At 37.7% G+C, this 24,377-nt stretch overlaps 1 protein-coding gene across 1 annotated transcript in view; it reads right to left on the minus strand.

Moving 5' to 3' along the window:
- Itfg1 (integrin alpha FG-GAP repeat containing 1) overlaps positions 1-24,377 on the minus strand; it is a 109,684-nt gene that overhangs the window by 2,864 nt on the left and 82,443 nt on the right. The window contains exons 11-17 of the mRNA XM_075976792.1: positions 24,209-24,359; positions 21,317-21,425; positions 18,957-19,000; positions 16,644-16,722; positions 4,657-4,781; positions 3,967-4,049; positions 1,201-1,318 (exon numbers count right to left, since the gene is read on the minus strand). Of these exons, the coding sequence (XP_075832907.1) occupies positions 1,201-1,318; positions 3,967-4,049; positions 4,657-4,781; positions 16,644-16,722; positions 18,957-19,000; positions 21,317-21,425; positions 24,209-24,359 (709 nt within the window). The remainder of the gene's footprint in view (positions 1-1,200; positions 1,319-3,966; positions 4,050-4,656; positions 4,782-16,643; positions 16,723-18,956; positions 19,001-21,316; positions 21,426-24,208; positions 24,360-24,377) is intronic.

The raw sequence follows: 24,377 nt of genomic DNA on the forward strand, positions 1-24,377 counted from the left end.
CCAGAGTCCCAGGTGATACAGTGGATACATGGTAAAGAAATAGAAGGCCCAGAGTCCCAGGTGATACAGTGGGTACAGAACTAGAAGGCCCAGAGTCCCAGGTGATACAGTGGGTACATGGTAAAGAAATAGAAGGCCCAGAGTCCCAGGTGATACAGTGGGTACATGGTAAAGAACTAGAAGGCCCAGAGTCCCAGGTGATACAGTGGGTACATGGTAAAGAAACAGAAGGCCCAGAGTCCCAGGTGATACAGTGGGTACAGAACTAGAAGGCCCAGAGTCCCAGGTGATACAGTGGATACATGGTAAAGAAATAGAAGGCCCAGAGTCCCAGGTGATACAGTGGGTACATGGTAAAGAACTAGAAGGCCCAGAGTCCCAGGTGATACAGTGGATACATGGTAAAGAAATAGAAGGCCCAGAGTCCCAGGTGATACAGTGGGTACAGAACTAGAAGGCCCAGAGTCCCAGGTGATACAGTGGGTACATGGTAAAGAAATAGAAGGCCCAGAGTCCCAGGTGATACAGTGGGTACATGGTAAAGAACTAGAAGGCCCAGAGTCCCAGGTGATACAGTGGGTACATGGTAAAGAAACAGAAGGCCCAGAGTCCCAGGTGATACAGTGGGCACATGGCTAAGCAGCCAGCTTCAGCTACTGCACCAGAGCTGTTGTGACCCCACACCCACCGCACAGCCAGACCCTGATAAAATAAGGGACTTAGTTTCCTCTCACAGGTCAAGAAATATATAGTGCTTTGGGTTATGCTGCTTTTAGACAAAGTACAGTGTCAGTCTACAATCTTAATATATAATTTTGGGTTATTATTTCTCATACATAAGTGATTTTTCTTCAGAGTGACAAATCTATAAATATTTATCAGAATAATCAACATGTTCTCTTTTTCGTAAGTTACAAGAGCAGCGAGATACAATAGTAATTTTAGTTAGCAAAACATAATTCTGGTAGGCATGGCAGTCCAAAGAAAAAAGAAAAACCCTCTCCTTTGTGACAGAAGCCTTTTTGGAGGACATTGCTGGCATCTATGGCTGAGTATCTGGAATTACTTTCTTCTTTCTTTGTGTGCTGCTCGGAATTGAGCCTATTCCCTCCATCATGCAGTTATACAGCCCAGCTCTTCAGTTCTGAAGAGAAACATTGAACCATAGTAAACTAACCAAAATTACACTGAAAAACAAACCTTTTCCTGCCAATGTAAAATGGCAATTATTGCCAAGATGAAGATGCAGACACCAATGAGGGCTACTGCAGTCAGTAGGACAATGTTACTCGGTGTAAGATACAATTTGGCACTCCAGCTGTAAAAACAGAATAATTAAAATTGTAAATTTTAACATAATAACACAATTAAATTGAGTTCAGAAAGCAAAGAAGCTTATTAATTAATGAAACTTCATTGGTTAAATTGCTCACTCATCTAACAAAAGCAATTAAATTTAGATAATTTGAAGAATATTGATGATCCTAAAGTATTCATCATTTTCTTAGAAGTGAACTAGAATTTTCTTTATCATGTATGGTTTTGGGGATTAAATCCAAGGTTTCATGTGTGCAGGGCCAATACTTTACAACTGATTTATATTCCAATATTTCTGAAGTAGAATTGTTGATGGGATATATAATATTCATGTGTTTTTGAGTTTGATCTTCAGAATTATTAAGTAAACTTACCAATAGTACTTTAGACAACTAAAGATGTCTTTAAAAAAGAACATTTGGATGTGTTGAATTTGAAATTTTTAACTCTAACAGCTCTGTAAGTCACATGATTTCACTAAGTCTTAGTTTCTGATGCCCCTGCCCACACATGTAGTACAAGTAAAACAATCTTATGTCTGAGTCAGCTATGTAAAACTTGCTTCATTTCTATGTTACGTTGGACATTTTAAAATTATTACAGTAACTTTTATGTTGAGACTAGCAAAGTCATCTGGCCTCTCCAAGAATGTCAGTATGTAGACAATGACATCAGCATAAACATAACCAGGTCTTCTCTCTTAAAACACTAAACATAATGCAGCACCTGTAAACACGGCAGAGCCTAAATCTGGGGTCTTATTACTAACTCTGTGGGCAGTTATGCACACAGAGCTTCTTGTCCTCCCTGGAAACAGGAAATGACTCTGTTCTCATTTTAAAAGATTAATAAGGGCAAGATCATTCTAATGAACAGCAAGTACCTATTGATGTATTTTGACATAATTAAAATTTATTGATCCGTAAGTTAGTCTTTAGTCAGTAAATCTCAGAATACACCTCAAACAAAAATCAATTAGGGTTTTTATTATGTACATAAATTTGAAAAGGACATTTCTTTGGAAAGAGCAAGAGAAACATGAAAAATGTTCTGATTATGGAAGAAAGCTGTGACAGGATTTTTCAGGAATTCGTAAGTATAAGCCTTAAGAAAAACGAGTATTGTTGAGTACCTTACAGTAGAAAATAAAACTTACGTATTTTTTTGAGACAGGGTCTTGCTATATAGCCCAATGTATCCTTGAGATTATCTATCCTGCCTCAGGTTCTTGGTACTGGGGTTTCAGGTGTGAACAATTACGTTCAGAAAAAAACCAGTTTTAATAAAACATTTAAAAATAATTTCTGTTTATTTTGTGTGCATGCATGTATGCATGGATGTGTGGCTATGGAAGAGGAACTCAGCTTTCCTAATATGGATGCTGGGAACTGAACTCGGGTCTTCTCCAAGAGCAGCAATCACTCTTTATTACTGGGTCATCTCTTTAGCCCCTAAAACGGTTGTTTCTTTCCCTTCTTGAGTTGTTCTAGTTCTATTTTTTTTAAAAGATCTTTTTCCCCAAAGATCAAGATATTTGTCATTTTCACTTTAAGAGAAACAAAAGGATAATCTTCAGTTTTCTACTTAGGAGATTTCTTGTATACTCTGTCAGAGATATGCACACATGACCATGTATATACAGATATCTTCTTTTAAGATAACAATATATATTTCTCCATTTTGCTTGTTGTATACTGATCTATGTCCATGACAATAAACATAAATGAGGCATTACAGTGTGCTCTATTATTACTACATGTTCTATAGTTTTCCCGCTCCTCATACACATTTTATAGTTCCTTGTCAACTTCATGTAGAGAAAGATACCACAAATATACAACACTGGATCATTAAAAAAAAAAAAAGAACAAAATGAAAAAAACAAAACAAAACAAACAACTCCCCAAACAAATAAAAAAACAAAACCAGGCACCAGGGCCAAGCATGGTAGTTTCAGCTTCTCAGGAGGCTGACATGGTGAGACTTTATCACAATAACAAAACCAAACCTCAATCCACTCCAGCTCTGAAGCAGGCAAACAGCTACTTTTATTAGTGTTATCTTATACATGCAGTGATGTCCTGACAAGTCAGCTGTCTAGCAGGGTGCGTAAATCTGCTTTATGACATGTATTAGTTTTCATGGGGTAAATTCTATCACAGTAACAGACTTTAATATGACTTTACTGAATAAAGATAGAAAAAGATGGACACAGTGAACTCATGAGATGATATGTACTGGTTCTAGCATACCACTTAATATACCCATCTAAAATTTTAATAAATACTGGAGCTAAGAGAGTAGCTCATTGGTAGAATGCTTGCTTGGTATGCACAAGGCAATGGGTTCAACTCCCAGCACTGCAAAACACACACACACACACCCCAAACAAATAAATAAAATTAGTATTCACAACTAGTGAAAATTAAACATATATAATATGTATAAATTACTAGTTAAGTTGTCTTTTGCCCTAATAGGAATGAAATTTATTCCTTATGAAACACTAGGGTAGGTGTGTTTAATAATTTGAAGTTGACTAAGTAAATGAGGCATTGGGCACCCAGGGAAACAGATATAAATATGATAGTTTATAAAACATGCCACTGGATGTCTACCAAATTGAGTTCAAACAAGGAAGGGTATTACCTTCGAGGGACATTGTGAGGATATGGAATGACAATCAGCTGGGAATTTGGAATAATTGCTGTCCACTCTTGTTTTCTTATAGACTGAAAAGAGAATTTAATAACATTTAATAGCTAAGACACATATAAAAAGCAATTATTAGTTTAAATATGAAAAAGAAACCAATCAACCAACCAATCAAGCAACCAACCAAACAAAATCCTAAACCCTCAAGTATTTTGAGAATTTGAAATCCTAAGTAAAGAGGATTATATTTGTGTGTTATGAATTCATTCACTTAACAGATACTTACTGGACAGTTTTAGCAGGCATTATTCAAGGTGCCATGTGTAAATGCTGACTGGAGCGAAAATTCAAGTCAGGAAATATAAATTGTGTATAACTGCAATAATGCTACTTTTATGTTAACAGATATTACTTATGCCATAAGTGATATATATTAAGAAGAAATAGCAGATAAAAAGGATAAGAAGTCACAAAGTTTAATGGGGAAGAAATGGAAAAACTATATAATAACAAATCATGGTACGTTCTCAGATACACTTAGACAGGTCACTATGAATCAGTTTTTAATTATTTAAAGGCAATAAAGTATCTGAATTCAAATTCAATTATAATCAAATTATTGGATTTAAATGTTTAAATGGTAAATATTAAAACAGATTGTGAATAAACTAAATGTTTACTTGCCTTCTCTCCAGATGGACGGGGAATACCAACAAAAAGATGGTCTAGAAAGTTGGCACTTCGGCCTAAACCAAGTACATTGTAAGGTAGTTGGAGAGCTAAGTGTGCTGACTGGCTGAGCTGTCCAGCTAGATTCATGAAGACAAAAACAAACAAACAAAAACACCTTTGAAAATACTGCACTCATCAAGTCTTGAAGTCCTAAAATGTTAAATTCAGATATAATATGTGAGATGAACCTTCAATTAATGATTATTGGTTCACAAAAATCTGCTTTGTTTGAGATAAAATTTCTATACTATAAATAATATCTTCTTATAAAGTATAGCAAATGGCTCTGAGATATCCTAAGAGTTTACCTCAGTGAGCACAATGTATTTTAGGACCTTTAGTAAAAACTCGATACCCACGGCTAGTACACTTTACTTGTCAGCCATGCTACACTTGCGGCTGTGGGCAATCTCTCTAAGCCGTCTATCCTGAAGACTTCATATAAATACAGTCATACAAAATATGGCCTTTGTAGCTGGCTTCTTTCACTTGACATGTTCTCAAGGTTAATGTTATAGTATGTTTCAATACTTCATCAACCGTCAAATAGCATGATAATACTACATTTCATTAATTAATTTCATAAATAGACGAGTAATTTCCACCTTTGGTTATCATTAAATAATACTGCTATGAACATTAATATACATATTTTTGTATTTACTAGATTATATACCTAAGAATATGGATAATTAATTGCCTATTCCATAATAGGCACCAGAGACACTCTCTTGTATTCCCAACATGAAGCAATCATAAGTGTTTGAGATATTAGATTTGCCAGTTACCGCAATCTAATCATTATACATTATATATATGTTTTGAAATGTTATATTGTATAAATAAATATGTACAATCATGATGTATCAATTAAATGTAGTATATATGTATGTAAAGGTAAAATGTACCTGTCCCATTTCATACACATACAAGCAACTGTATGAAGGTCTAAAATTTTCCATATCCTAGTGAACACTTACTATTAGCATCTTGATGACTGGGAAGCAGCTTCTCTGATATCAGAGTTGAACTTATATTCCCACTAACAAATGATGTTTAACTTCTTTCAAATGCTTACTGTTCATTTGTGTGTCTTCTTATTTTTGTGAACTTAGTAGTTATCTATTTCAAACTGGATTTTTGTCTTTTGTCCTGATCAGTATAAGAAAAGGTTTGCTAGTTTTTAAATATGCTTCTAAAGTATCCTTTGGTTTTCTGTTTTTCTATATTCTCTACTTCATTTATTTCCTGTCTTCTGCTTGGCTTAGATGCTTTATGTTTTCCAGTTTCTCAAGGTGAAATATTACAATACTCACTACAGACAGTTATTTCCACGGGGTCACTAGTCCAGGCTGGTCTAGAATTCCCTATGTAAATTGCTGTTTATATCAGTCTTAAAGGGGATCTATTAAGTGATAAAGAGTTCTACTAGTGTGATTAATTCTGTTTCTGTTTATCTGAGCATATCTAGGGTACTTCATATATGAAGGATAGTTTTGCCCATCTTTGACTGATAGTTTCCCTTGCAGCATGTATAATGTATTATCCACTGCCTTCTTGTCTACATATGATGTGATAGGTTACCTTTTTTCGTGTTGCTTTCAAGAATATTTCTTGAGACTTGATATGCTTGAATATGGGTTTTTGGGTTTACCCTATTTGGGGTTTGCAGATCTTCTCAGATGTGTGTATTAACATTTGTCATAAAATTTGGGTGGTTTTAGCAATGACTTACACATTATTTCTGCTTTTCTTTCCCTGTTTTTGTTCTAATACTTCTATTATCAATATCTTGGTATGCTTGATGGTGTCTCCACAAGTCTCTGAGACTGTCACTTTTATTTTCTTACAATTTAAGAGGATACCTTCAACTGATATATATTCAAGTGTTCAGATTATTTTCCTAGCTCAAATATCACAGAGCTATCTACTAATATCTTCAAATACTGTACTTTCCAACTACAGAATTCCTACTTGATTTTGGTAGGTCTGAGGCCTAAACTGAAGGACGCATACACGCTGGAAGTTACTATTACTGGGTTGCCTTCCTACGTCTATCTGATTTAAAAATGACTCTTTATCCTTTTTACTTAGTAAGTTTGACTTTCTTTTCCTTTAAGGCTTTGAATTCAGAGGTAGCTGATTTATAGTCTATATCTACTAATTCCAATATCTGGTTCCTTAGACATATTTTCTTTTTTGGTATGTATATATGGTACATTTCTATTTATCTATATGACCTATAAATTTTGTTGAAAATTAACTTTTTAGGAAACATGACAACTAAAATATAGAATGATTTATCATGCCCTCCATCCTAAAGCTGTTTTTGCTGTTCCTGTTATGTGTTTGGTGGCTGTATTTGGTCTGCATTTGCTGTGACAAAATACCCAGCCAAAACAACTTAAGGAAGGAAGGGTCTATCTTTACATAGATGTGAAAATTCTCAGTGAGTTATGACAAACTTAATTTAAGACTACATTAAGAAAACCATACAGCATGATCAAGCTGGTTTCTTTCCTAAGATTGGTTCAACATATGCAAGCCAGTAAGTACATTATACCATATAAATAGACTTAAGGACAGAAAACACACGGACAGCTCAATGGATACAGAAAAGTTCTTTGACAATGCTTAACATTCCTTCATAATAAAACCTCTAAAGAAAGTAGGGAATAAAAGGAGCATGTGTCAACGTAATAAAAAGTTCCATATGCCAAATATATAGCAATAATTATATGGAAAAATGACCATTTCATCTAAAAATGAGAAAGATAGTATTCCCGCTTTTCACTATTAATAAAGTGCTGGAAGTCTTAGGGTAATGTAACAAGAGAAAAAAACAAGAGGGCTACAAACAGTAGTCAATTTATTCTTTTGCAGATGTTAAATGATCTTGTACTTCAAAGACCCTACAGACCCCAGTAGAAAACCCTTAGACTTGTAAATACAGCAAGTTTACAGAACACAAAAGCAATATATATTTGAATATATGATAAACTTGCTGAGGAAGAAATCCAGGTTTATGACAGGTTTCAAAAAATAGTTAGATATAATTCTAAGGATGTAAAAGACTTCTACAAAGGAAACTTTTAAGATACTGAAAAAAATTAAAGGCATAGGAAAAGGAAAATGTCTCTAAGACTCATGGATTGTCAAAATTAGTGTTGCGACAATGGCTATGTTGTGAAAAAAATGATACAGATTCATCACAGTGCCTATCAAAATCCCCATGGCATTCTTCACAGTACTAGAATAAAAATCCTAAATTTCTTAGAGAAGTAGATAAGATTCCAAACAGCCAAGGCCATCCTGAGCTGAAAGAACAGTCAATACTAAAAATATCTCAGATTACCTGATCCCAAATTCAAGAGCCATAGAACCAGTGTGAACTGGCACAAAAACAGACATGTTGACCAAGGGAATCAAAATAAACTCACACAGCTAGAGCCAAAAGGTATCAAAATATACACTGAGCTGGGTATATGTGCTAGCTCATGCCTGAAATCACAGTGAGGCTGGGATGTGAGGACTGCCATGAATTTCAGGTCAGCTGAGTACACAGACCATGATGTATGACTTGAAAGTGAAAGGAGAGGGCCTTTTAAGATTAATGGGCACAGGCCAGTGACTTCTGAAAATAGGACATAGGAACAATCCAAAGAATTGCAAAGTGGCGTTACACGAACCTAAAGCTTTCTGCTCAGCAAAGGAGACAGCTACAGAATGAGAAAAAAAAAAGGCTTTTTCAATTTTATGTCAAGCATGGAAATACTGTTGAGGATCTATAAAGAACTGCAAAAAAAAAAAACCATAAAGACCAAAATATCTGATCAATAAATGGGCTAATGAACTGAATAAGCTTCTCATAGAATTACAGATGGCCAATAGAAACTCAAAGAAGGTTCTAACATTCTCAGCCATCAGAGAAATGCGAATTAAAACTACTTTGAGATTCTACCTTAACTCTGGTCAGAAATAGCTATTATCAGGAAATAAGACATCTGCTGTGAGACTGTGTCTCCTATATAGGTCAGGAAAACTGTGCCCATAAAATTTCAGCAATACAGTAGCCCAAACAAGACCTGGACAGTAGAAAGACCAGCTGACATGTCAACATGTATGAGGGAACCCAGGAGGTTGTGTGTGTGTGTGTGTGTGTGTGTGTGTGTGTAAAGCATACACATGTATATGTATGTACAGATTTAACAATAATGAACAAAAGAAAACAAATTACTACTGTGAGAGAGGCCTGGTGAGGGTGTAACTCTTTTCTTCTTGTTTGTTTTTCAAGACAGGGTTTCTCTGTGAAAACGGTCATGGCTGTCCTGGAACTTGCTCTGTAGACCAGGCTAGCCTTGAACTCTCAGAGATCCACCTGCCTGTGACTCCGGAGTGCTAGGATTAAAGTCATGAGCCACCACTTCATGGCAAAAGAGCAACTCTTATTCACTGCTGGTGAAAATGTAAACTTGAGTAGCCACTATGGAAATCATTATAAAGTATTTTACAAAAAAACCCTCAAATAACTGAAAATAGAACTGCCATATGGCCCACCTATAACACTGTGGGATGTTTTACACACACACACACACACACACACACACACACACACACACACACACACACACACACACGAGATGGCAAGTCAACATATCACAGAGATACTTGCACATCTATTTATATTGCTGTACTAGAGAGCTAAGAAACAGAATCAGACTAGCTGTCCATCAACAGATGAGTAGATGAAGAAAATGTTGCAAATATATGATGCAATTTTATGCTACTATAAATAAAAATGAAACCATGACATTTTTAGGTAAAATAGAAACCACTCTTTAAATCAGACAAGTCAGACCCAGAAAGTCAAATTCTGCATGCCTCTGTTCTAATGTGTGGAATCTAGATTTAAACGAGTGTGGTGGGGAGGGAAGGGAGAGATCTGAAGTGGAGGAGAGAAAATGTCATCAGACACATTTGGCATGAAAGAAGAAAGAACTATGTGGGGGAAGGAAGAGAATCTTCCATAAGAGACTGTAGTGGAGAGGAAGAGAAATTAGAAAAGTTTAACATATGCATCACAATGTTGCAAGGAAATTCAATTTTGTATGGTATCCTAAAAAATAAAATGGAACATGGTAAGACGAGATAAAAAGGCTAATGATGAAGTTGAACAAAACGATGTTTTCTATGGGACCTTAGAGCATTTCCTTGGAACCACCACATTTTAGAGGATCTTTAGTTTTAACTTTAAGTTGTGTAACACACACTGATGCAAAATTTACCACCTTAGCCATCTTTAGCCGTGCAGTTACAGAGACCAAGCGTCTCCACAGATGTACAGCCATCACCACTTGTCTCCAGAGCTCCTAATTAAACTCATTGTCACTTCAGCCCTCTCCCCTTACAACCACAGTTGTACTTTTTAGATATGGATTCTGCAATGAGGGAATCTCATGTAAACACAATCATATAGTATTGATCTTTTTGTGACTGTATTATACATTTTACTTAATACAATGTTCTGTAAGTTCATTTATGCTGTAGCATGCGTCAACATTCCCTGTAAATACTATTTCTTTATGTGTATATACTTCATTTTGTCTATCTACTCATATATGCATAGATACTTTTGACCCTGTCTCAACAAAAACAAGAACAACAACAAAGACACCTTGGTTATACAAATCTCTCTCAGCAAAACTGCTTTTTTTGCATGTTATCTCCTGCAGACATAGTGATTCTGTTCACTCCTGAGGCACCAACACAGTTTTCCACAGAAGCTTCACAGTCATTTTTTCCTTACCTTAGTATACACCAGTTAATTTCTTGTGCGTTTGTGTGTGAGGGAGGGCATGGGTGGTGATGGTGGTGGGTGTAGTACTTACATGTGAATACTGGGGTGTATGTGCCTGTGCATGCACATGCAGAAGCCAGAGTTGGACACTCGGTCCGTTATTGATCTTGTATTGCCTATAAATGAGGTCTCTCATGAACCCAAAGCTTGCCGTTTTGGCTAAGCTAGCTAGTCATTTAGCTCTTGGAATCTACCGGTCTCCAACTCCCAATGCTGGGGTTACAGGTGCTATACACTTTTTATGTGGGTGCTTGGGGATTTGAACTTAGATCCTCATGCTTATAGAACAAGCACTCCTACTTACTGAAATATTTCCACAACCTCAAATTCTGATTAGCAGCAGTTATTCTGTTGAACAGGAGTCAAATTTTTTTATTTACATTTTCCTAATAATCAGACTGAGTTATCTTTTCATGTACTCTTTGGCCATCTGGATGTCTTCTTTAGGGAAGTGTCTATTCAAGGCCTATGCCTATTTAAATATTTTATTGTAGTTATTGTTGAATACCTCTATGTTTTAGGATCTTTTTTTGGGAGGGAATACCTATATGCATCTTTATGCTTAATTTTAAAGTAGTTATAATTGCTTAGAGTCTGTGAATTCTCACAAGTGAGAGTGTGAGAAAAATCAGTGCTATGAGAAGGAGTGACACACTTTAAAATTAATTCAAGGTATAAAGGTTTAAGTCAATCACTTTTGTTTCAACTATCTAGTTCTCTAAGCTGAAAACAACGTTGAACTTGCTAGGGTTGGGGCATAATTCTACTTTAACAGTAACAAGTTAAGAGACCACTATTGTCTATTGTTCTAACTAGTTTACCCACTTAGGTGAAAGACAAATACGTTGCTTCATAATAATCAATATCTATCCCACTTCATGTTTGTTTCAGATGTAACTAAAATTATAAAATGTTTATTGCTTATACAACAATGCTTATTACTTAGTGAACATAAAGAGTAACATAGGCAATAGCAGGTACTAGAACTGTATGAATCCTAGTGCCCATCCTTGTGTTAGTATACTGTCACTGTCAGTGTTCCACTGATGGAAAGAGACACCACGACCTGGTTCCTACAGAGGAAAGCATTAAATTGAGAATGGCTTACAGTTTCAGAGATCTATTTCAATATCATCATTGCAGGATGCACGGCAACATGCAAGCAGACATGGAGAGCAAGCTAAGAGTTCAACATATGGATCTGCAGACATCAGGGGAAAAAAAGCCAGCAGGCTTGGGCTTTTGAAATCTCCAAGCCAATGGTCAGTGACAGATTTCCTCCACCAAGGCCACACTTCCTAATCCTTCCAAGTAGTACTACTCCCTGGTGACTAAACATCAAACATATGAGCCTATGGGGGCCATTCTTATTCAAACCATCACATACATTTTTTTTCAACACAGAGAGTATTGTGTCCCACTAAAAAGTCTAAAAACTGCATTCAACAAATACTTGGGTATTCTTGAATAGAAAGAACCAAAAAGACAAGATTTAGAGCCAGTTCTCAATGAGGACTCATGGGCAGTTAAGATGGGGAATTACTAGTTGATATAGGGCCTCTCTCTACCCTAAGGCAGATATCACAGAAAAGTAAAAGATAAAGTTCTATTGAAACCTGGTGGAGTTTATTTCTAGTTTAGGGAGTGAGTTTAGTGATTATTGCCAGACTTAAAAGTGTTGAAGCATTGGGATGGAGAAAAGGTTGAGACTAGAAAAATGAAAAAGGGCCTGGGACATGGAGACAGATTAGAAGGAGCAGAAATCAAGCTGGACAGGTATAACACACATAAAGAGAACAGAAATGAATATGGATGGTAAGGAGTTCAAGGTTCACTTCTCAGTGAGGAGGAAGGCACTTGGATAGAAACTAAGCTTCTAGGATATTTCAATATCCTGAATGTTAACCTCTGATATTGGAGATGAAATGGAAACTTTTATCGTGAACTAGGCCAGAGGTGGTGGGAACAAGAGAAAATGCAGACCCATGATTTGAAAATATATGGGTATGGATAGGAGCTATGAGCACAGTGAACAAGTCTGTGCTTTGGTGTTTGCTTTTTGCCTCTGATTCTGTTGTTTGCATTGATCTATATGTTTGCTGCTTTAGGCAGTTCTATGTCATCATGTCTGTGAGTTTCAACCTTTACTGCAGCACAGTCGCTTTACATGGTATACTGACAATAGTCAAATGCTGAACTACAACAGGAATATAGAGCAGTGCTGAGTAATGTGAGAGGTGTTCAGATCTTTCATACTGAACATACTTATGGAGCAGAGGAATTACTTCAACACAGTGTATAATAACACATTCCTAGCAGAGACTGCAGAATAGAAACCCTATTCTCACCTCCTATTCCCAAAGCTGCCATGTGACAGTTGTTTTTTCGGCATTAGGCAATATATTGACTGTAAATATTTTACTAGAAATTAGTCTAAAGGGTTATTTTGAAAAATGGCAGATGATAACCAGGCATAATCTACTAGAATCTTCAGGGAGTACATTGGGGAGAGTTGGACAACAGCCATAGGAAGGTGAGTAATGCCCCTAAATCTAGTTTAATAGTAAAGTAAAATAGGAAATCTTACAAAGCAGAACAATTCAAAAAGCTAGTGTTCATCCTGGAGGAACTGATGTGTCTGGGGAGCTACTCCTGCCTCTAGACTATGGAGGAGAAACTCTGAGTTAGCTCTGCACACAATGCAAGGTGAAAACCTGCTTGAAGCTAGAGTCTGTATGGCAACGCAGGCTCTAAGTGGCACTGCTGACATCTTGAAGGACTTCCCAGGGGTGGGTACAATATTCATAACTAAACCAGTGGTATGACCAGCCATTATGTCATGGCCTGTGAAATGCTGCCCACTAATGGGATCAACATCTGTGATGTCTTTACAAGAACTGCTCAGGAGTACAACAGGCATTATGGAGACAGAAAAGGAATGCTCAGAATCAAAATTTGAACCACAAATCAGGCAAGAATCTCAAGGTAGAAGGGTTGAACATTTATACAATGGCAAAGATAAACTATGACTAGAACATTCAAGATCTATGGGAAACTACAAAAGATCAAATCTATATGACTCAGGTATAGAAAGAATTTCATGCTAATTGCATGGAAAACAGCTTCAAGTTATGGTCATTCTACCCTCTAGGCCTTGTTATAATTTGATGGGAGAAACCATTTTTTCAATAAAATAATAGCAGATTTCCAACACGTAGGGAAAGAGGTGTCCATCCAGGTACAGGAAGAATTTAGAATACCAAACAAATACCACCAGAGAAAAGCCTCGCTTCATCACAGCCAAAACACTAAACATACAAAACAAAGGATGTGTTCTGACTGAAAGCTGCAAGAGAAACAAGTAACATATAAAGGCAATCTCACTGGACAACAGCCAAACTCACAGAAGAAACTTGAATTGAAGAGAAGATAAGAGATGCTCTGGTGAGGATGTGGACAGGAGAACACTTAGTCTGCTAGTGGATGTAGCTAGTCCAGCCACTATGGAAACCAGCATGAGGGGCCTCAAAACACTAAAACTAGAACTACCATACTGCCCAGGTCTAGCACTCCTGTGTGTTTGTTCATCCAAAGAATTCAATACAGAGAGATCTTTTCTGCATATGTTTATTACAGATCTGTTCATAAGAGTTAAACTATGGAACCAACCCAAATGCCCAATGACAGAGGTAATGGATAAGGAAAATATGTTTTTATACATAATGGATTTTCTTCCAGCCATGGAGTTGTTTATAGTCAAGTGGAAACAAGGAGAGATAATCATATTACATGATGAAGCCTATCTGAGAAAGACAAATATCTCATATTTTCTCTTGTTTTGTGCTTTGATTTTATATACTGTGTATGTATATAGATCATGAAAGCAGAAACAATCTTGTCTAGAGGAATCACTATATGGTGAGAGTGGTGGGGAGTACAATAGGGGTCTACTCAATGTACATTCATGCTTATATGAGAATATCTTTACTGTAACACAGTATTATGCACAATGAAAATATACAAAGAAGAAAGTCCTGATTTGAGCTAATACCGACCTTCTGGGCAGCACCACCAAGAATTCTCTCATTATGGCAGTGTTCCTAGCTGTTAGTATTTATCTTTCATTTTGAAAGTTGGGTAGCAGCCTCAAATTGTACTCAGGTAAGAGTACAAACCTGCTAGTACCCCTCTACTGCCTGGACACTACATTTGTATGTCCTTAGTTTCTCTTCTATGTCTAGTCCATTGTTACCTGTGCTTTGCCGTGCTCCCCACAGATGTTTGCTGTTGCATTGTTTTAGTGTAGAGAAGCAGCAGAAACAGCAGCTTTAGTGTAATGACCAGCATAGCTGCTGGACCTCCATAACAAAGTGCAGAAGAAACCAGAACTGCTTGTGAATAGGTGTGTGTATTAAAATTATATAGCATATAATTTTAAGAAAAAAGTGGGATAATACAGTGGGATAAGATATTGGTGTGTAGCTGTGATAAGAGATTTTCTCTTCATTTTTAAATTAACAACACAGTCCTGTTGGTGTGAAATAGGAAGGTTTTGAAGTGTAAGTGAACTTAAGTTGCTAATGTGTAGATATGAGTTTCACTAATAATTCACCAGTGGAGGTAAGTTTTGTATTTGGAGTGTGCTAATTTGCCTGAGTTTACCAGCATTATGAAATAAATGAGTCTCAGAACATTTCACTTAGCAGTAAAGTTATTTGCATATTAAGAAAGAATTAACGGACAATAAAAATATAATATACAGGAATTAAAACTTAAGTGACTTCTTTCTTACAGTGATACATCAGATTATTTGACTTGTGATAATCTTATCAGAACTTTCATTAATTGTTTTTAGGATATTTTTGTTTATAGAATGCTTATATGCTTAAGCAGAAATACAATGAATTCTTTCTTTCTCTTTCTCCTTTCTTCCTTCCATCTTTTTTTCTCCCCCCCCCCCACTTTTTTTTTTGGTGACAGGGTTTCTCTATAGGGCCCTGGCAGTCTTAGAACTCACTATGTAGATCAACCCAGCCTGGAACTCACAGAGATTCTCCCTGCCTGGCTCTACTCCTGAATACTGAGATTAAAGGCATGTGCTACCACACCCATCACAATGAATTCTTAGATGTTTATAATTAGTTACAAAATAAACTCATTGTAGTACAAATACTTAATTTACATAAGGCCATAATAAAATACAAAATTGGCCACTAACACATTCTTTCTGGTTATTATAGCATGCCTGTTTATGCTTCTTCAAGGACAAGACTCTACGATTCTCAAGAAATCATATAATGTTGGGACTTTATTCCCTCCCTCCCTCCCTCCCTCCCTCCCTCCCTCCCTCCCTCCCTCCCTCCCTCCCTCCCTTCCTCCCCCCCTCCTTTCTTTCTTTTGCATTTGCAAGAGCTTTCTCTGTGTAGCTTTGAAGCCTGTCCTGGAACTAGCTCTTGTAGACCAAGCTGGCCTCAAACTCATAGTGCTGGGATTAAAGGCATGCACAACCACCACCTAGTTGGGCTGTCATTTTTTTCTGCAGGTAGCTGGATTGACTGTAATTTGGAAGGAATCTCAGGTATGTCACATGCAGACATCTTTCAGTCTGTTTCCTTTTTGACTGAATTTCTCCATAATATTTGTTGCAATGTACACGTAAATTGTGCTTTTGTAAAACTATATCAAAAACATCTCTCTAAATTTTAGACCTCTTATTCTATATTTGAAAATATAGAATAGTTTAGATTGTAGTATTAATCAGATTTCTAGCTCTCACTTCTCTTAAAATGAGCTAATTTATATGATTTACCATTCAATCTTTAAGATAACTCAAGTTACCTCTCATTTCCTGTTATTTCAGCTGAAAAATAAGGATAATAGGTTTGGTTCATCACAGTAATAAAAAATGAAGAAATAAATGTTGATATTTTTGTCCTGAATAGCTCTTGAAATCTGTTTATGTATGACACAGAAAAGGTACAATAAAAACAATTTCATCAGGGCTGTGACATGAGTGTGACAGCAGTTTGCCTCCCCACCGAAAGAAGATGCCGCACATGCATGCCCTCCCACGTGCTCTTACCTGAGCCGTTTTTCAGATATCCATTTGCATCAACTGTTGTGTACATGATATAAGGTCCAGGCTGATTCACTCCAAAGGGCTGCAGTGAGAAAGGAAACAGTTAGCCTTGGAAAGTAAGTAAATGATTTGAATGTCAGGAAAATTTATTATATAGGTAAAAAAAAAAACAAAAACCAAAGCCAAAAGTGAAGAATATTTATTAATTCCTAGAAATTTGCATACATTTATATACTGTATCTTCATATCTAACCTGTCTTTCCCCTCCTAGCTCCAAAGTCCCCAACATCCCAGCCCACTTCCGTGTTTTCCTCTTTTTAAGTAGTCCAATGAGTCTAACTTCAGTGCTGCCTCTTCAGCCATGTCTGTATGGGGGCAGGCGATAGAACAGCAATTTACCATCAGTAACAAACCAATTCTTTGTTTTTCTCTCAAATATTACTCCCAACTGCAGTTTCCCCTCCCTCTTCTCCTTCCAGTCCCTCACGCCCACTCCAGATCCACTCCTCCTCCTTTCTCTGCAGAAAAGGGCAGGCCTCCCATGTAGATCAACCAAACATGGCATAAAGTTGCAGTAAAACTAGGCACATCCTCTCATATCAAGGCTGGATGAGGCACCCCAGTAGGAGGGAAAAGGTTCCAAAATCAGGCAAAGAGACAGAGAACCCCACCCACCACTCCCACTAGTAGTAGTACTACAGGAACCGAAGCTACACAATCATAACATATGCAGAGGACATGGGTCAGATCCATGCAGGCTCCCTGATTGCTGCTTCAGTCTCTGTGAGCCTCTATCAATCCCGATTGATTCTATGCACTGTTTTCTTGTGGTGTCTTCTGGCTCCTGCAATGCTTTCTTTCCCTCTTTTCCAGGATTTCCAGAGTTCCGCCTAATGATTTGTTGTGGGTCTCTGCATCTGCTCCTATCGGTCTCTGGGTGAAGCTTCTCTGATGACAATTATGCTAGACACCAGTCTGGTTACAAAAGACTGGTTCAGGCTCTGTATCCCCTATTACTAGGTGTCTTTGCTAGGGTCACCATCATGCATTCCTGCTTCATTTAGGTCTGCATGTCAGGACTAAGACATTTACTTCCTGGATTCTGCTGCTAGTTCACAGCTGGATTCTACTTGGCAACTCTTCTCAGCTAACATGTGCTGTGCCACATGTCTGAGTGGATGTAGGAATAGAGAGGCCCTCACCCTCTGCCTCAGTTGAGACTGTCTGAAGAATCACCTTAGCTTTAGGGCTCTCCATGCATTGCAAACCAACCTCTTTCTTCCTGCCAACCCTGCTTTCCTGACTACTTCAGAATTATTTTGTTTCCAAGTACAGTAAAGATGTCTCCACTATAGAAGTTTCTCAACTATACCTACATGAAAGTATTGGAATTGTAATGCTTTAAATGGACTGTAAGGATATGAAACTAGAATCAAAACATCTACCATTGTGTTGAAATTTCTCACTGAACTCCAAGACTTGGGAAAATTTAACTTCTCTGAGGCCCAGTGTTTCTATATATATTTAAGTGATGGTTAGTATTTTTTGAGGCTAGGGAAATTGCTCAGCAGGTTAAAGCCTTGCAAGGCTTAAGAGCTGAGTTCAGACTCTTGTAAAGGCTGGATGTGGTAATTATTGTCTATAATGTGGCGTTTACTTGCCGCGAAACCAGGAGAGTGGCATGGCTGTGGTGATGTTTGCAAAGAGGACATGTATCCTCTATTGCACTGTGAGAGTCAGCCCTCCAGAGGATAATGCTGCCTGGCCCCTTATATGCAGAGGCACTGACTGCTAGTGGGAACAGAGCAGAAGGAAAAGGCCTCTTCCAGCCTTGCACAGTTTCTCTCGCTCTGGGATTGCTGAACTGAAACCTACAGATTTCAGTTCCACTATCGGAATACAGTGGGTTTGGAGCTGGCAGACAGTAAGTTAGTAACTGGCACACCTTCTCTGCTTCCAGTAAAGCTGCTTGCCACACTGTCTGCTCTGATATTAATAGAGCCATCCTCTCATCCTGGTTCATGATTGTGTGGTATGCCCTTCTGCATGGCTTTGTTTTCAACTTTTCTGTTCTTCTATTTAAGACATGTGTATCCTAAGACAGAATACAGTCAGGGACTGTATTATTCTTCAAAGATAACAGTCTTAGACTTAGTTAAGATATTTAGCACTTTTAGATCTAAAATTTATCACTGGTATGTTCCGATTGATATCTACCACATCTGGCTTCTGTCTGGTCCCTGTGTCTCTTATCATTTAGAGCTAATGAATAAAATTGTATGATCCCTTTTTTAAAAAAGAATTAAGTTTACTTACTGTTATCTTTCGAGGACAGTCATTAGAACATAGGCCACTAAGAACTGTGGAAAGATAAAGAACAGCCTATTACTAATGTTATAAGCTTACATTAAAAATAAGATCTAATTCCCCCCTCAAAGTCTATTAATACATTTGCTGACTCTGACCACAGATAGGAACCACCTCAATTTCTGAGCAAATCAAATTTCACTTTATACCTATGTCTTTCAAAATTAATTTAAAAAACTTAAAATCTGTTCATTTTATACACGTGTCTTTAAAAATTAATTAAAAAATTTACATCTTTGTGTATGTTCATGTGTGGGGGTGTAGATATATGTGGGGCACAGTGTATGTATGGAGGTCAGAGATTAACTCTAGTAGTATTAAAAAATAGGTATCTTCCAACACTAATTCCTGATAAAACTCCCAGTCACGGAGGAAGGAAGTGAACCTTTTCACCATGACACAAGGAGAAGTCCTTGTACAGCGAATGTGCCCAGTGGTGAAATGTGGTGCTTATGAGGGAAGAAGGCAAAGGTGTCCATTCTTACTCCTTCTCGCTAGCACAATAAAGACACGAAAGGCAAAGAGATTGGAGAGGGGAAGAAAATTGTTCCTCCTTACAAATGGCTGTCTATAAAGAAAAATTTTCCCAAAAAACTATTCTAAAAAATACCTTCCTAGAATCAATAAGTGAGTTCAGTGAGCTGCACTGAAATGTTTATTTCCACATACTAAAAATGAACAAATAAAAACCAAATTAAAATATACAGCAGTATTTAACAACTCTTTCCAGATAATACAGGAATATACATAATAAAATACACAAGGCCTTTATGAGTCCAGCCCCAGTGAGACAGGTACCTGCAAGGAACTGGCTACAGAGGAGAAATAGCACAGGGAAATGAGAGGGAAAACTTTCACTGCTACAGAGGATGCACACGGAGAGACTGTGTTGTATTAAAAATGGAAGCAGTGGCTTAATCAGACATATGACTAGACGTACATGTATGTGAAGCCTGACTTCCATTTTCCTATTTGTGTCCAAAAGGAACCTGTAAGAAATGACAAACCACTAACATGTACACTAAGTACTGAGAGCCTGGGTTTTACATACATGGAAAAATGTGTGTGATTCAAGGCACAGGTCAACGGCTGCACAAAATGAAACTTTGAATGTAGAAGGATGGGGGTGTGGAGAGAGCTCAGTAGTTAAGAGGTTTTGCAGAGGATCCAGGTTTGGTTTCTAGAACCCTATGGTGACTTAACAACTGTAACTCCAGTTCCAGGGGCTCTGATTCCCTCCTTCTGATCTACAAGGGTTCCTGCATGCATGTGGTAGAGATACACACACTCAGGCAGCCATACACAATACAATCAATAAATACAAAAAAAAAGATAATGTAGAAAGAATGATGCAAAGCAGAATCATTATTTGACAAAAGCTGAGGCAGGAGTGATCAATAGACTCTAATGGTAGCAGGTAAAAGTTTGATATAAAAAAGGAGACAAGCAATACCAGAACTCTGTAGGAATAGGGAAGGGAAAAACAGTGGCTATAGGAGAGATAAAACTGGCCATCATGAGGCTGGAGAGATGGCTTTGAAGTTGAGAGTACTAGCTGCTCTTCCAGGTGACTTGAGTTCAAGTCCCAGCACCCACATGGCCGCTTACAACTGTCTGTAATTCCACTTCCAGAGGCCATGGCACCCTCACACAGACATACATGCAGGCAAAACACCAATACACATTAAAGTAAATAAATTAACAAACAAAAATTGATCATCTCAGGGCTGGAGAGACAGCTCAGTGGTTAGGAGCACTGTTCTCACAGAGGACAAGGGTTCTGTTCCTAACACTCATACACACATAAAAATACTAACTGTTCTTCTCTGTGAGCAGGTGAGCAGTGTGCACTGTGTCCTCCTGGTCCAATGACCTGGAAGTGCAGCACGTCTGCTCTGCAATTCCCTGCTGTAGAGTCTTGCTAAAAACAGGTAACTTGAGTTAGATAGCGAGGATTATCTAACAATATAAAATTTGAATTCTTTAAAACCAATGAAGATAAAAATAGAAAATGACTGAAAAAGTGTCCTAGATTGAGGAAGTCTGGAAAGATGTGAAAAATTCAACACATCCTGGGCAGAATACTAACCAGAAGGGAAAGAGAGTCATTGTTGAGACAGCTGGTATATGTGAATGGGGCCTATGTATAGCTAGCACGATGTTCTGCTGCAGCTCACTTCCTGATCTGGAGGGTTGTACATGCACCACACAGAAGTGTGCACTTGTACCAGGAAATGAGGAGAAGGGAAGAGAGAGAAAAGGGAAGGGGAGAGGAAAACAAGATGACTGGTAACATCTAGAATACTCACCAATGACTTTTACAAAATAAGCATCTGCTTCAAAGTTATTTTTAAGTGTATGGATGGCAGCATCGTTCTTGGTGTACCCTTTACTGAGTACTATAATGTCCAAGATGCCCTGAAAAAAACAAAAAAATTGTAAGAAAAACTACTAGGTGAAAGAAAAAGACCACTGTGTGACTTGTGCTATAGTTTGAGTAATTCTTATTCCAAAGGCTCACGTATTAAAGATTTGCTTGGCAGCCTGTTGGAGGTGGTGGGAACTTTTGGAGGTAAGGCCTATGAATGGGTATGTTCCTGATATCCCTGAAGGATATTGTGGCTTCAGTTTTTGCCGTCTTTCTGCTGCTAGGCCTCCACAGGTGAGCTGGCCTGTTCTACCATGTGGTCCTGCCATGATGTACTGTGCTGCACCAGTCAAGAGACAGGATGTAGTGACTATGGACTGAAATCCTTTGTCCTTTTAAGTTAATTTTCTCGGGTAGTTTGTTATTTGTACAACCTTAGTAGGTTGATGTCTAAAATAAGTTTACTTAAAATGTAGGTACACAATTTAAATAGGAAATAAAAAGAAAAGTGTCCTGGGAAGTAACTGTTAGCATTTTGGTATATTTCCTTCTGATTGTATGTATATACACTGTGATTTTATTAAAGATAGTATTCACTGTGTAGCCTTGGCTGGCTGGAACCTGGCTAACCAAGTTTGTAGATCAGGTTGGCCTTAGACTCTGCTTCAAAAGTACTGGAATCAAAGGTGCACGTCACCACACTCAGCCCTACAATTCATTTAGAATCATTACTGTGTACATGTGTGGGGGAGTGGGGGGAATGGAAGAGTAATGTGGACGTCACCACATTCAGACCTACAATTCATTTAGAATCATTACTGTGTGCATGTGTGGGGAAGTGCAGTGGACGTCCAGGACAACTTTCAGGAACTGAGTCTCTTTTCTTTTCTTTTTTTTAATTTATTTATTTATTAAAGATTTCTGTCTCTTCCCCGCCACCGCCTCCCATTTCCCTCCCCCTCCCCCAATTAAGTCTCCCCCCAGCCCGAAAAGCAATCAGGGTTCCCTGTCCTGTGGGAAGTCCAAGGAACCCCCACCTCCATCCAGGTCTAGTAAGTTGAGCATGGAAGAATGGATGAAGAAAGTATGGAATTTATACATATTAGAGTACTACTCAGCAATAAAAAACAAGGACTTCATGAATTTTGCATACAAATGGATGGAAATAGAAAACACTATCCTGAGTGAGGTAAGCCAGACCCAAAAAGAGGAACATGGGATGTACTCACTCATATTTGGTTTCTAGCCATAAACCAAGGACATTGAGCTTATAATTAGTGATCCTAGAGAAGCTAAAAATAAGGAGAACCCAAAGAAAAACATATAGGCATCCTACTGAGTCTCTTTTCTTACAGTAGGTTTGGGGATCTACGTCAGGCTTCCAGACATTCGCAGCACATACTGTGAGATGTAGACACAGCTCAGAATTGTCAGAATTGTCAGACCCTCTGCAAACATGGTCCAGTTACCTGCTGTGCTGCATGTGGCACTGGTACCACATTTTCGCTCCCTAACAAGTACACATTCAGCCCGTTTTACTGAAGACAAACCACACATCCATTTAAAGTGGATGCTCTTCTGCATCTCCTGATGCTACTCATTTTTCATTTTACAAATGTTAGCAATATATTTTTTTCTATAAATTGACTATACTTTTCTGGAGAGATTTTGGTGACACACCAGTGTCTATGAATACTTACTTTTTCTTTCTTTCTTTTTTTTTTTTTTTTTGGTTTTTCGACTAGCTCTTGTAGACCAGGCTGGCCTGAATACTTACTTTTATATTAAGGATATGAATTATTTCATTCATTTGTAGCATTTCTATTTTCCATACTTAAAAATAATTTGAAATTTCATTTATTATGTTTTTTGATGTACAGAAGTTAAAAATTGATTTGTAAGCAATTTTGTTGATTTTTTTTCTTGTAATATTTCTACCAATTACTTTTATGCTTGGAAACTGCTAATGAAAAATAAAATGAAATGCGATTTGGCAGCAGAAAAAGCAAGGAAATGTGGGTATCTATAACTCACCACTGAATACAAGCCTCTTAAACCCAGAGCAAAACAGAACAACAAAATAAAAGGTTAATGAAGATATAAATGTTCTGATGGGCTTTTACTTTCTATAGTAAACAATCTGTAAGGATGTATGTGATAAATTAACTTTATATTCTTCAAAAGATTTTCTTCTCTTTTAAAGATTTATTTATTATGTTTACAGTGTTCCGTCCATGTGTTTGCCTGCACACCAGAAGAGGGCACTGCATCTCAATACAGATGGTTGTGATCCACCATGTGGTTGCTGGGAACTGAACTCAGTGCTCTTAATCTCTGAGCCATCTCTCCAGGCTTCAGCCCTCTCTCTCTTCTTCTTCTAAGTAGTAAACTAGCTTTCTTTTTAGAAAGGTGGATGCCAGGCACCTACAGAGCCTTCCACCAGCTCACTTGGCAACTAGTGAGAGAGCCAGGAAAGTGTCAGAAGATGCCATGTTCCAGTTGACAAATGTAGTGAATGCACTCCCTTGCTGTGTGTGCAGGTACCTGCTGGTTCTGCTTGGGTCAGCGGATGAACTTGTAGATCTGCTAGTCTTAAAGCACAATTCTGCAGCAGTTTATTCCAAATAAGCACAAGAAGAGATAACACTTCCACAGTCAACCACAGAGATAACTATCACTCCCAGCAGTCAGCCCCCACACCTACTGAACATTAAAAGAGGTTTTCTTTAATGAACCACTCTCATTCCATTTTCTGGTAAAAACTATGAAGCTACAATGAGATGATATAGATAGCAATTAAACTCTTAAACACAAAGGACAGTTCTGAACTCACGTCTTCATAGATATCAAAAAAGGTGGCAACCATGGCATCTTTGATAAGATTTAGGCCTGATAGGTCCCAGTAGACTTTAAACATCCGGTGCACTTCCTCACAGCTCGCATTGTTGCATGGGACATTCTCCAGTAAAAAGGCTTGCTGATTGCTGTGTGACAGACAAGAG

Source organism: Microtus pennsylvanicus, chromosome 6 (assembly GCF_037038515.1).
Source record: "Microtus pennsylvanicus isolate mMicPen1 chromosome 6, mMicPen1.hap1, whole genome shotgun sequence".
Lineage (NCBI taxonomy): Eukaryota > Metazoa > Chordata > Mammalia > Rodentia > Cricetidae > Microtus > Microtus pennsylvanicus.